The sequence below is a fragment of the Haemaphysalis longicornis genome, unplaced genomic scaffold, assembly GCF_048455015.1.
Source record: "Haemaphysalis longicornis isolate Haplotype H1 unplaced genomic scaffold, Haemaphysalis longicornis Haplotype H1 scaffold_6, whole genome shotgun sequence".
Taxonomy (NCBI): domain Eukaryota; kingdom Metazoa; phylum Arthropoda; class Arachnida; order Ixodida; family Ixodidae; genus Haemaphysalis; species Haemaphysalis longicornis.
In genome coordinates this window covers 212,261,110-212,274,084 of record NW_027526407.1, presented here as the reverse complement: position 1 = coordinate 212,274,084, position 12,975 = coordinate 212,261,110, and the positions used below count along the sequence as shown (strand labels likewise).

The 12,975-nt window shown below is 48.1% G+C and overlaps 1 protein-coding gene across 1 annotated transcript in view; it reads right to left on the bottom strand.

Moving 5' to 3' along the window:
* Nucleotides 1–9,710, bottom strand: part of LOC144141351 (uncharacterized) — a 129,559-nt gene extending 119,849 nt beyond the window's left edge. The window contains exon 1 of the mRNA XM_077672949.1: nt 9,356–9,710. Coding sequence (XP_077529075.1) covers nt 9,356–9,392 — 37 coding nt within the window. The 5' untranslated portion in view covers nt 9,393–9,710. The remainder of the gene's footprint in view (nt 1–9,355) is intronic.
* Nucleotides 9,711–12,975: the final 3,265 nt, after the last annotated feature.

Sequence of the window (12,975 nt, the reverse complement as noted above, 5' to 3'; positions counted from 1 at the left end):
TGACATTTTGTAGTGAAGGTTTTTGTTGCTTGACATTTTGGGTCACAGAGTGACTGAAGAAGGGGTTCGCCCACTTGCGAGCAATGTAGGGGCCATCCAGACAGTTCCAGCCCCTACAAATGTAGCAACGTTGCGATCGTTCCTTGGAATGGTTGGGTATTATGCAAAATTGATACCGCACTATGCTGAACTCGTTGAGTCTCTAGGACAGCTCTTATGGAAGTGAGTGGGCTTCAATTGGACGCCGGAAAGGCAAGCCTGTTTTGACCAGCTGAAGCTCCTCGTGGCAAGTAACTGCTTACAGCTTCTTGACCCTGCTCTGGAAATAGTGGTTACAACAGATGCTTCTGGCATCTGGCATAGGAGCTGTACTCCAGCAACAGAAGGGTCATGACTTGCGTAGCATTGCTTTTGCATCAAGGCGCCTAACAGCGGCTGAAGCCAAGTACTCGGTAGGCAAACTGGAAGCAGTAGCCTGCATGTGGGCATGTGAGCATTGGAAAAGGTACCTTTGGGGCCGGCACTTCACGTTACATACAGACCTTCAGGCACTGGAGCGGGCCGTCAGCCTTTTAGGATTGCCAGATGGCATGCCAGACTGCTGGCATACAACTACACAATAAAATACAAGAAGGGCACTGAAACCACTGTCTCAGATGCCCTTTCCCGGTTACCGCAGAAGTATGGAGCCCTTCTGGAGCCGGAAGATGCTGTTTCCTTTGATTCTTCATGTTTAACTCACGAGGAATTCATAACCGCAACTGCGCAGGATTCTGTACTTTGCCAAGTGATGCAGTGGACAACGTCCAGGTGGCCATCAGCCAAGACGCTGCCTCCAGAAGCAATGCCTTTCTACAGGGTTCGGGACGAACTCTCAGTGATGAATGACCTGCTCCTTCGAGGGGAACAGTTCGTGGTACCTTCTTTGTTGGTGAGCAGACTACTTGATATCGCCCACGAATCCCACCCAGGCATCACGCGTACAAAGCAACGGCTCCTAGAAAAATACTGGTGGCCTGGCATGAGCAAGCACGTCGAACAGCTGATCAAGTCTTGTGCTGTTTGTCAGTCTGTTGACAAATCAGCAAACCCAGTTGTGCCGCTAATGCAGCAGGTAACATTTCCTTCAGCACCGTTGGAGAAGATAGGCATTGACATCGTTGATCCTTTCGCAAGGGCTCCTCAGGAGTGTCTTCTGCCATTACTTTAGTGGACTACTTCAGCAACTGGCCAGAAGTAGGGTTCCCCTCCAATGTCACGTCAGCGACGACCATGTCCTTTTTGCGGAGTATATTTAGCCGTGAAGGCTATCCGAAGGAGATAGTGAGCGACCATGGGCCACAATTTACATCGGTCGAGTTTGGAGAATTCTTGCGCAATAGAGGTGTCTACCACACATTCTCTTCAGTCTATCATCCACAATCAAATGGACAAGTGGAACGGTTTAATCGTGTGTTAAAGGACGACGTTCAGGTGTGTCTGGAGGAACACCGCCTTTTAGTGGGCTGTCACAGAGTACCTTGGGATCTACCGCTGCACTCCGCATGCAACAATGGGTCAGAAACCTGCTTTTTTCCTAGACGGCCGTCACCGACAGACCAGACCCGATCTCGCTTTCGGACCGACTGGAAGTATTCCCGAGGTCGAAGGCATGGAGCTTCAAACCGTCAAGCAAAGGGTAACTCGGAAACAGCTTGCAAGCAACAACTATACGGATCGAAGTCGTTCAGCCAAACATTCGTCATTGAGTGCAGGACAAGCAATTTGGATTAAGCTACCGTTACATGTGCAAAAGGGTTCCCCATCATATTCACCTCCTTTCACCGTGGTTTGGCGCCAACATGAGGACACGTACGAGCTGAGCGATGGTCGCGTTTGGAATCGTGAGCGGCTGATTCCATACGCTGCAGCCTGGAATCCTGCGACAGATGCAACCTGCGTTTCCCCTGGGACTCCCGCATTCACAGCAGCAAAGTCCCCAAGTACCCAGATGTTCCAGCTACTTACTACCCGGCCAGAACCGACAGAACGGCAGTTCCAACTTCTACTGCAAGTGCTGGTGGGCCGAGTGTTGATGTCACGGACATGAGTGTACCAAGCAACGTGTTGGGTGGGACTGCGAGAAGTGCTGAAAGTGAGTCTCCACGGCAATCCACAAGAGACCGACGCAAGCCTGCGTGGCTTGCCCAATATGTCTTATTAGACATTGCAGTGACTGTGCGTGCCACTTTTTGGGAGGAGGCGATGCAGTGTTGTGTGACGGTGTGCGGCCCCTTTTTGGGAGGAGGGGATGTTGTGTTGTGTAATGAAGTTCTGTTCATGCCACCAGGTGGCGCACAGTACTAAGGTGGCAATTTCCAGTATCAACATCAGTAACCGCAGCCCGGTTATAAATAGCATGTAAGAATAAAGGCTCTCTTTCCCGTGGGTACGAGGTGGCGTCTGCATCTCTCTGCCAAGTATGGTGACTCGGTGGGCAGCGGATACAACAAGTGGGGCACAAGAAACGGTTGTGATGACGTAATGTATCGCATTTCTTGATTGATTATGAGGTTTTAAGTGCCGACGCTACACAGGCATGCACGTCGTACTCGAGGTCTGCGGATTTAGTGGGATCAACTGGAGATCTTTAAGGTGCGCCGATGTATAGCATTTCACTAGTTGGACTTTTGGAAGCGCACCGCATTCTAGTTATCGTCGTAACAACCCTCGTAGGAGATTTGTTTTGCAGGAACTACGTCACGTGTTCGCCAAATGCAGAGAGATCGACAGACTGTCGTTTTCTTCCAGAGGAGCAAAAATGCGTTGGCTACCTAAAAAATCCTTGCGCCGCTCAGTAGTGTGAATCCTTACAGTTACCCAGCCCAGTAAAAATATTTGCAGTGGATTACTCTGTGTGTGGTTTGATTAAGACATATCTATGGTATCAGCGGTGTGTGCGTTTATGTCCCCGAGGTTCAGTGTACTTTGCAGATTGGTTGGACCAAGCGAACAAAAACGCAGGTGCAAATATGAAACGGCCGACCGGGCGAACGTCACCCGAGCTCACGCACAAAACCGGTGAATGCTGGGAGCATTGGAGCGTTGACTGACCATTTTTCCCGCAGACCAAGTAACCGCACATAGACCTGCGTAGTCGGGAAAGTCGAAGTATGTGCCAGCTTCCATTTTCCTTTCAATGTTTTCATTTATTGCAGACTTCCTTGGGCAGGCTCCAAAAAAATGCTGAGTGGCTTCGCGATGGTGGCGCCGCCGATTACGTTGGTGCATATGGCACGTCAGCGGGGCTAAAGCAATTCTGGCGGCTGTCGCGATTTTGTTGTTTTTACTTTAGTCGCCTTTTCTAGGGCCACTTGTTTTTTTTTATGTCCGCAACAAGAAATTCTGTGCGAAGTTTACGTTTGAAGAACGTTTATATTTTCCCCACTGCACTGAAAACTAAACGTGGCCCTAGTCAAGTCGGTGGGAACGGTCTTGCCACACGCGTTCTTGGTGTCTGTTATGACATGACAGCCGTTTTGGCGGCGTACTGCCTCCCGCCAGCTGAAAAGGATTAACGCTGCGTGAAATGTACGTCATACGTTGTCAGCTTTTGATAAATAGAACAATCTTTCGCAATGGCATTGTGTTGTCACAGCCATCTCTAAAAAAAGAAATAATTTGTTTAAAAAGAGGTAGAAGGAAATGAAATGTACTGAAAAGATAAAGATACAGCAATTAAATGAATAATGAACGCGTCGGATGGCAGAAAAAGTCAAAACGTCAATCCCAAAAAGCTATTTCCTTTCGCAACAGCCGAAGAGGGTGAAAAAAAGCCGTAATTAAGGAAGTTTTTTTTTTCTTCGCTATTCGGCATTTTGATTGCCGGTAGTGAAACAAAATCACCCGAACCCAACACAAGCTATTCATCATTTTGGTGCGAGTCAGCCTGAAATGTCTCATTCCAAGCAAGCATTGATACCGAGAATCTTAAGTAGGAGCAAAAAAAGTACTGCTTGCGCTTGCAGAAAGCCATTGCTATTAAAAACAAGCTCCCATTCATCGCTTTCCTGACGAGGCTGTCATACTGAGTGCGATGTGACATGCTTGTTACTTTATAAAAAAACCAAAAAGAGGAAAAATAGCGTGGTAAAGGCAAAATCTATTTTTTAGCTTTTTTTCTCTTTTTCCGGGAATGATATTCCCGTCGTAAAAATTTTGTTGATAATACGGTCTTATCTACCAAACACAAACTTACACAAAATCCCTTGTTTTTCACTCATGTATGTAATATTGCAGGCGCTCTCGAACCGGGCGATATTTGTTACGCGCCGCGGGTTCTTTTCACTGCATAAGCTCAGTTGCTGATATCTCAGCGATCACGCTGACGCTCGCGTTGAGAAATTTGCATTACAGATGCGGCAGCGAGAAGACTGTGCATTGGCCAAAACGCGACACCCCGACACAGCATGTTAAAATTAGCGCAACGCGTGAGGCATCAAAAATAGCAGAAATTATCTAACACTGGGTATGATAGCCCCGCAGTCTCTTGAAAAATAACTATTGTATACCCTTTAACATGGTTACACAGAAGTGAATGGGAATTTAAAAAAAATGTTTCGTGCAAGCGGTGGTTATGTATGCGAATTGCAACATTCCCTCAATACAATCAATGTGCAAATTCCTCTCAATGCGGCATATTGGGGTCGTGATTTAAAATGCTTGACGATATTGTGTTCGTCCCAAGCGCCGCGCCGAATATGGTCTCGGGCGTCGCTTCGGCGCTATTTTGATCAGTGTGGCAGGTTCCAGTGCCGATCGCAGCGGGGCCGTTTCTGACTCAGGTGAATCGCCAAATCCCAGTACGTTTTAAGAAAAATTTCGGGGCGCATGGGAAGCTGCTACTATGTGGCCTACCGTGAAGAGACTGTTTGACACGGTATAACATTCTAAAGTTAATAGGGCTAGTTTTCGGTAACTCACTGAACATTACTCCCGGCAAAAAAATACGTTCTTTATTAACCAAAAAAGAGAACAAATAAAAAATTCAGAATTTTGCCCTTCACAGCGTAACCAGTGACGCCATTGAGGGAATCAGAAAAGACAGTTGTTCGTGTCTTAGAGTGTTAGTGTGCAGGCATGGGCGTCCGGAAGGGGGGGCAAGGGGGGGCAACTGCCCCTCCCTGGCGATTCGGATATTTTTATGCACTACAAAAAAGCTGCCCAGCTTGGTTGGCCCATAATTAAAATAACTTTGCCCTGAAGGACGGAAGAAAGGAGAAAACGACACCGACGTTTCCTCCGTTGTCTCGTGCTTTAGCGCAAAGTTTTTTCAATTATGTACGCGAACCAACTAGCCCAACAATCCACGCTACTCAAATGATTAGCACACCCAGGTCCTGCGTATCCGTATGGAACGCCCTTCAGGACTGCGCTCAACATTGCACTTTAGGCACTGACTAACATGGCCAGTCATATGACGGCAGTGAAACAGACTGCTTGTGCTGGCTATTGAAGATAGCGAACAATTCTGAAAGGTTTGACGTTTTTTTCTTGTTTTTTTCTAAACTTTGGATTTATGCAGTCTTACCACAAGAACTTCAGTTTTCGGACAAATTTGCAGCTATCGTCACCGCTACACTTAGTAGGGAGAGTGTAACATCCTCCTGTGCCATCCCATCACCTAGTACACCATTTCCTTCGAAATAGCGAAATGTCGGCACCACCCAAGCCCCGAAACAAAACCTATAAATCAGCCCCTCAAAACGCTTGTATGCCTGTACTGCATTGAAAGTCAGGAAGGCCAGTAGTTGTGTGAGCCATTTCAACAGACTTCATCACAGATGTCATCTCGCAATTTGCCCAGAAAAACCCGAGGCGTCTGCATCTTCTATTAAGGAAGATTGACGGAGTGCAGCTGTGTGTATGTGAACGTATTGTGCTGTGTGCAATCGGCGTGAGTCGAGAACCCTCCCGCAGCGAGACTGACCACACTCTTTTACAAAGTGAGAGTAACTTTTCGCATTTTCTTTATTCACTTTATTGCTTTGTTCGGTAATAAAATACAATGTATATTCTCCAAGTCTGGTTCTAATTCGCTGTTTGTAATTTTTGTAACCACATATAACGCCTTTTTGGTGACATCCAACCGTACACCCCCACCCCCGCTGATGGATGCCCCCCCTTGCAAAAAGTTCTGCGGACGCCCTTGTGTGCAGGTTAGCATTTCAAGTGACATAATGAAATGGAGCTAGAAGCACCATTACAATTGCAGTCATATATATTGGTGTGTATATCCTGGTGCTGGCCTTGTTCGGTGGCCGCCAACAGCAGAAAAGACTTTTTGACCTCATAAGAACACAGCGAAAATTACTTAGTCGTCACGCTTCGCCTGTTTACCTCAATGTCTCTACTCTCTTTTACGCTTGCGGTAAAATTGACATTGTTATTAATAGCACACCACCGCGTTTTTTATTGAACGAAATAATGTTATGTCGCCGTAGTTTATTTTATTTTCGTGACTCGGATGTAATGCAATCGTAATGAAACGGCGAAAATGTGGTAGAATGCAACGCATTAAAACTACACAGATCTGCACCCAAACGGAGCCTAAAAAAATGATCAAACTAGGGAGTAAAGGTAAATTAGCCTCGCTTGGAATACAGAGAGGCTCAACGGTTTTCTGCAATATTTGGGGAACGATAAATGTCAGTAAACGCTTGTTGTGATTGGACAACGCCTGGTACCGACACCTATTTTAAGGCCCCACTCCGTCTACTGGCAGGACAACCACCGGATCAAGAAGCTGCGTCGTTCTGCACGGGAAAGAGTTTCCCACTGCTGCTGTTCCTCCGCTGGGAATTAAGAAAGAAAAACTCCCGCATGGGCCAGATTTGGCTTGAAAGCTTGCTAGTATTTTTCAAGACATTCAAGGACGTTTATTTATTTATTTGTTTAAAAATACTTACAGGCTCTATTACGGAACGTGGAGTAAGAAGGTACATAGGAAAAAATACTAGTGGGTGAAACTTCTGCCACACTACAAAGCGATACAGTAGTACTACTAACAATGATTGCACAAATGACAAGGATGGGTTACAGGCAACAACAATAATTTAACAATCGCAAAATAAACACCATGAACAAAAACAGAATTGAAGAAGTTTATGGAATGCTATCGAGATAGATGTATCAATAATTGCTATCCAGTCAGATGTATCGAGTTGCACGATTAGTTAAATTTACAATGACGTCGGGAAGGTTATCCTAGAGTGCTATGGCACGAGGCAAAGCTCATGAATTGAATGAATTTGTTTTTCCAAAGATGCGCGTGATGCTTGGTTGATTGTGTAATCGTTTAGGCATGCGCAATGGTGCTGTTTGTGTTACCAGAGGCCTGGATGCGTGAATATATTTATGAAGCAGAGACAGGAGGGCAACCGTGCGGCGTATTTCTAGATGCTGGAATGAAAGGTCATGTTTTATTTGTGTGATGCTTGAAGGGCGACTGTAAGTGCGTGAAATGAACGGTGACGCCCTATTTTGCACATCTTCTAGCTGGGTAGTGAGGTAGGCTTGGAAGGGGAACCATATGGGCGATGCGAATCCAAGCTGCGGGCGAACAAAGGTTAAGTAAGCTTGTTTGCGGACGTTATCTGGCGCGTTTCGTAGGTGTCTACGTAAGTATCATATTGTTCTTCATGCGTTTGCAGATATGTAGGTTACATGTGCCGCCCAAGTAAGATTAGAGCTAACATGGACGCCGAGGTATGTTTACGAAGATTACCGTAACATGTTGGCAATATTTATGTAGTAATCAGATGCAAGATGCAACATTTAATGTTTTTCGACTGTAGAATACTTACATTTATTTACTTTACATTAGGTAAGTTTAGTTCGTTTGTCATGCACCACACCAGTTGTTAATGAAATGAAGGTCTTTCTGGAGAGCAAGGTAGTCATCGGTACTAGTTATGGAAGCAATCAGCGAAAAGCCGTATTGAAGGAAAAAATATTAGTTGGACGATCATAAACGTAGATTAGAAAAAGCATTGGACCCAAGACGCTACCCTGAAGCACTTTGGAAGTTACGTCGGAAATTGAAGAGGAAGAGTTATTAACCACAGTGAAGTGCTGTTAAAGACAAATAAAGTTACCGAATCTGAAACAAGTTCTGTTATTTTGGTATCAGGCGGGAATAAGGTACGTGGTCGAATGCTGTAGAAAAGTCCAGAAAAATACAGTCAGTATGTAACTTATTATCGCCAACGCCAACAGCACACTACATGCTTAATGTCACAGAGACCAATCTTGGAACGGAAGCGCTGCCGCATTGTTATGCAAATAATATGCTACATTTTTGAAATAAGTGACTCTAAACGTTTTCAAGCTTAGGAACCGCAATACTCCTGGGTGAGCAAATGTAGCCAGTTTTGATGCCCTTCACTGAAGTTAACGTGTTGTATCGGGGAGCAGTATGACAGCATTGCTGCACCAGCTGTCCTCGCTTCCCAGCCGGTCACCTTGTGCAAACGTGTGCACAACATAAATTAAGAACGGCTGTTCCCCTGCATTACTGAATTCAACATGTGCTATTTTAGCATTTCAAAAGTTTCGAAGCAGCTTTAGGCACAAGCCAGACACAACTGCCACTTACGAAGCAATTGAACCAATTGTTTACGTAGGCGTCAACACCTGGCTTGAGTTCATTGTTTAGACGCTATAGCGACAAAATGCAGCGTTAAACACCCCGAGGCCATTTCGGGGGCGTCTAAAGGTCGTTAAAATGCTGAATGCTATTGAAGAATGCAATGCTTTCTTCCAAACTCCAAGTAAAATTTCGCTGCACACACAAAAAAGAAGATGCGGCTTCCTTTCTAGTACATCCTATGTAGGTCCCAGAGGAGGCATATTTATGCCATGTAAAGTCCACGGCGTATACAACGCAAGTGTCTCTGAAACTGGCAGCCTAGTAAACAGAAGAAGGCGCCCGTTGACAAAGCATAGTCCAAGGTGTCGGCACGGTCTTCTCCTGTAGCACGCCAGATGAATCATGTTTACTGGCTTCTGGCTGCCCGTAATTCGTAGCAATAAGCGAGAAAAGGGCCGCTAGAATTCCTCCTGAGCTAGAGAAATGTTTCGCGCAAAACATTTTATTTTTACTCCTTGCGGTTCAACCCGGGCGCGCGTGCAGTGCGCGCCTGTGTGCCCTGCTGATACTCCTGTGTTGTCGCGAACCGGAACAACATTTATGGCTGCAAGCTCGCAAAAGTAGTAAACAGCCTGCTAACTACGCATGAAAAAGGTCAACTTAACGCGTCACTGGGCTCGACTGTAAATACACGCGGGAGACGCGCGCATGTCCCGTTGTGCTCACCTTTGAGCTGCTTCAGCAGCGGGTCGCTCACCGACATCGTGGCCTCTGCCTCGGCGACTCCCCCTGGCAGCTGTGGGGCCTCTCGCACAGCTGCGCGGCTGCCTCTCCGCTCAAAGGCGCACTGCGCGCCCTACTTGCGCGCGTGGCTGCAAAAGCCGCTTCCGCTGCTGCCTCGGCAGTGGTCAACGCCCGTTCGAATTTTGCAAACTGTTGATGAGCATCCTGTTTGTGCTTCTTTGCTTTTCGGGTTCTGTTTAATCAGTCGCCTTTGTGTTACATTTTGTTGTTGGATAGGTAGCCTGTGCCGGTTCGGTGTGAGTGACTTGAAAATGACGTGGAAGGGCGGACGGCGCGCTGCGCGCAAAAGCCGGACGCTAACTCGCCGATCCTGGCGAGCACGCCAGCTGTGGAAGCCGCAGCAGCTGTGCACAATGAGTCGACCGCGCGTCTGTACCGGGCGATTCGCTCGCTGTTCGCGGAAGCAGCCCTCTCGGCCGCTAGCAGAATCGTTGCCGTCATGCCACTTGCCTTGAGAGGAAACGGCGCGTGGTCTTAGCTAACGTAGGCCATGTGCCCAGTAACTAGTTACGTTGGAATACGGTGCGCTTAAAAGAGCTTGTGTTGGAAAGCTTAAAAGATTCCGATGTTTGACGGGATGCCACAGTTCTGGTAAAAGCATGTTAGGAAAATAGTTGCAGAGGATATCCTCGTAGGCGTCTTAAGATGTACGACGCGATAGCGTTACCTCGACGCGAAGGAAGTGTTTTGGAAGGGGGTTTCTGCCTTTAGGACCTATGCTTCACGATTACTGGCCAGCCAAGTGAGATCGACTAAGAGCAAGCTTTTTTACTTGTCATGGCCCAGGAGAGACTGAGAAAAGATATTTACTGAGGAAAAAATAGTTGGGTTTGAGGAAAATGGGTAAACAGATTGTACGGAACTCATAGGTGGAACATAAAGTCTAGGGCCCCAAATGCAAGAGCTCGTTTCTCTGCCTTGTCAATCAACTCGCGCTGATCTTCACGTAGCGTGCTGGAAGAAGTGCAATGTGTAACGCTTGATTTATTCTCCGCTCAGCATACATGGTTTGGTTTCGTTGAATGGGGTGAGTGCTTCCCCGAATTTCGCAGAGTTTTCAGGATAATATCTGATGTTCCCACCTACCATTTTAGCCCACATAGATTTGCAGATACTTTGGTTGGCATCTTGCACAGAGTTTGCAATTCATTAAACTCAGGAGGCATTAAGGCCTCCTTGTAGCACGGGAATGATCGCTTTCAAAGTGCAGGAGCAGGATGCGTGCTTAACTTTTTAACAGTGGAGTCGATCGACTTTAAAAGTCAATCCTATGAAGGGGCAGGAGCAGGTTCCAAGACCCCCCGATAGAGGGCAGAGCGGTGTCACATGAGCGAGTTCCTCTCCCTGGGCCTTCCGCCAGTGGCGCTTAGCTGCCGATACTTTTGCGCGAACCACCTCCATGACGCGAACCGAAAAATGTGCGCGGCTGCGTGCTACCGATATTCGGGGACAGCCCGCTGATATTCGAGGCGAAGGAAGAAAGCCAAAGTTCCGCCGTTTCAGCAGATTTTACGCGGGGCGGAACTGGGTTTAATGTTTTTTTTTTTTTTTTGGGGGGGGGGGAGCACCAAGTCGGAGGAAGGGCGGTAGCTTTATCACGAGGAAACAGCATCTGACTTCGCGTGCTGTTACGAATCGGCCAACGCCACGTGTTTAGCTGTTACGAATCGGTCAACGCCACGTGTTTTCCCGCATCAGCCACCACGTGGGAATTGACCATGTGTGCCCGCGTGTCGGTGAATCGTGCTTTCGTGTCTCGCCATGCCGGGTCAGTCACCTCGCTTTGCAACGCGCCTCCGGCGGCTACCAGCGCCACACCCTTCAGGCACCTGCGCGTCGGTGAGACCTTGACATTCCCGGCTCAGACGTTTCGCTATCGGCGCGATCAGCAGTTGATAGCGCGACCCCGGCACCTTTCAAGGACACTCTCTCCCCCCCTCTTGGACGCCATGTGGGACGAAGTCATAGATGACTCACGAACTATGGAAAGAGCGTGTGGGTGTCTGTGATGTTCGTGGCGTGTTACTCTTAGGGGCGTTTTTTTGGGTATAAATAGAAGCAGCACAAACGTTGAAAATCATTCCTGTCTGAGCAGCAAATCCATGCGGTCGCTCTGCTCGAGTCCTGTATTGGAACCTCGCCCGTCAGGGCATTGTATGTTTTTTTGGCTTCGGCTCACCTCTCGCTATGAAGTAAACAGTTACGTTCGCCTATCAGCTCTGGACGTCTTCCCGGCTGCAGTCGTCCTTCACGGTCGCAACAACTGGTTGGCAGCGGTCGGATGACAACTTCGTGACACCTGGAGCCAGCGGTACGAGACCCAACACCACGGACGTCAAGGCGGCTTCGCGCTTCGCAGAATTCACGGCGGTCAAGGGTGAGTGCGGGACTTTTCTTCACTGAGCTTTACCAGGCTTCTGAGGATAGCTGGTAGGGCGTGTGTTTTTTTGTCGCGTGGGTTATTCGTGCAAAACATTTTTTGGAACAGTGGGAAAGCAGTACTCTAGACCGGCCATGAATTTGAAGGCGTTGAAAAAACCGCAGTTGTTGGAGCTTGCAAAAGATTTGCGCTTGGATGTTACGGACGCGCTGAGAAAGCCAGAGCTGATACAGGCTATACTAGCTCTTGGGGCTGACGATGAGGAGCTGTCCGAGTGCCTTGAGGCGATCAATGACAGGGAGACCGCTAAACGTCAGGCTGCAGAGGCAGAGGCTGTGCGCCAGCGTGAGGAACGCGAGGAATAAAAGCGAGAACAGGAACGCGAAGATAGAAAGAGAGAACAGGAGCGACAGCATGAGCTGGAAATGAAGCGTCGAGGCGTCTCGACCTAGACGTCAGAGTGGCAGCAGCGTGCAGTCTGCGGCGACTTAGCGACCTACGTTGCGAATGTGTGACCTAATGCGACCCTACAAGGTAGAATACATCGGTCTTTTTTTGGTCAACTTCGAGCGTACGTGTGAGAGGGCACAGTTTAGCCGAGACTCATGGCCGCAAAAGCTGCTTCCGCTTTTGCCAGGTGAGGCATCCGACGTGATGGCCCGCTTGCCAAAGGAGGAGGCGGAGGACTACCAGAAAGTCAAGTCGAGCCTCCTGCGTAAGTACAGGCTGTCAGCAGAGGCGTTTCGGCAGAAGTTCCGTGAAGCCGAGAAAGCTAGAGGCGAGTCGTACTCGGAGTTCGCCTACAAGCTGAAGGCAAATATGGAAGAGTGGCTCAAAGAGGCAGAAGCTTTCGGAGAGCACGACAAGGTAGTTGAGTGCTTCGGTCTTGAGCAGTTTTACCGCCGTCTACCAGAGAACCTGAGACTCTGGGTGCAAGATAGGCCAGGGGTAAAAACTGTGGATCAGGCAGCTCAACTAGCCGACGAGTTCGTCGCACGTCGAGGTGCGCAGGGGCCGACAGACGGCCAAAAAAAGTTCAGGCCGAGGCTTCATAAGTCAGGGCCGAAAGGCAGAGCTCCCCGGGAAGACGGTGGAGCAAGGGAAGTCGTTCTCGTGGATAGAGAAACTGGCCACGATAACGAAAAGAAAGCAGCAGACGCTG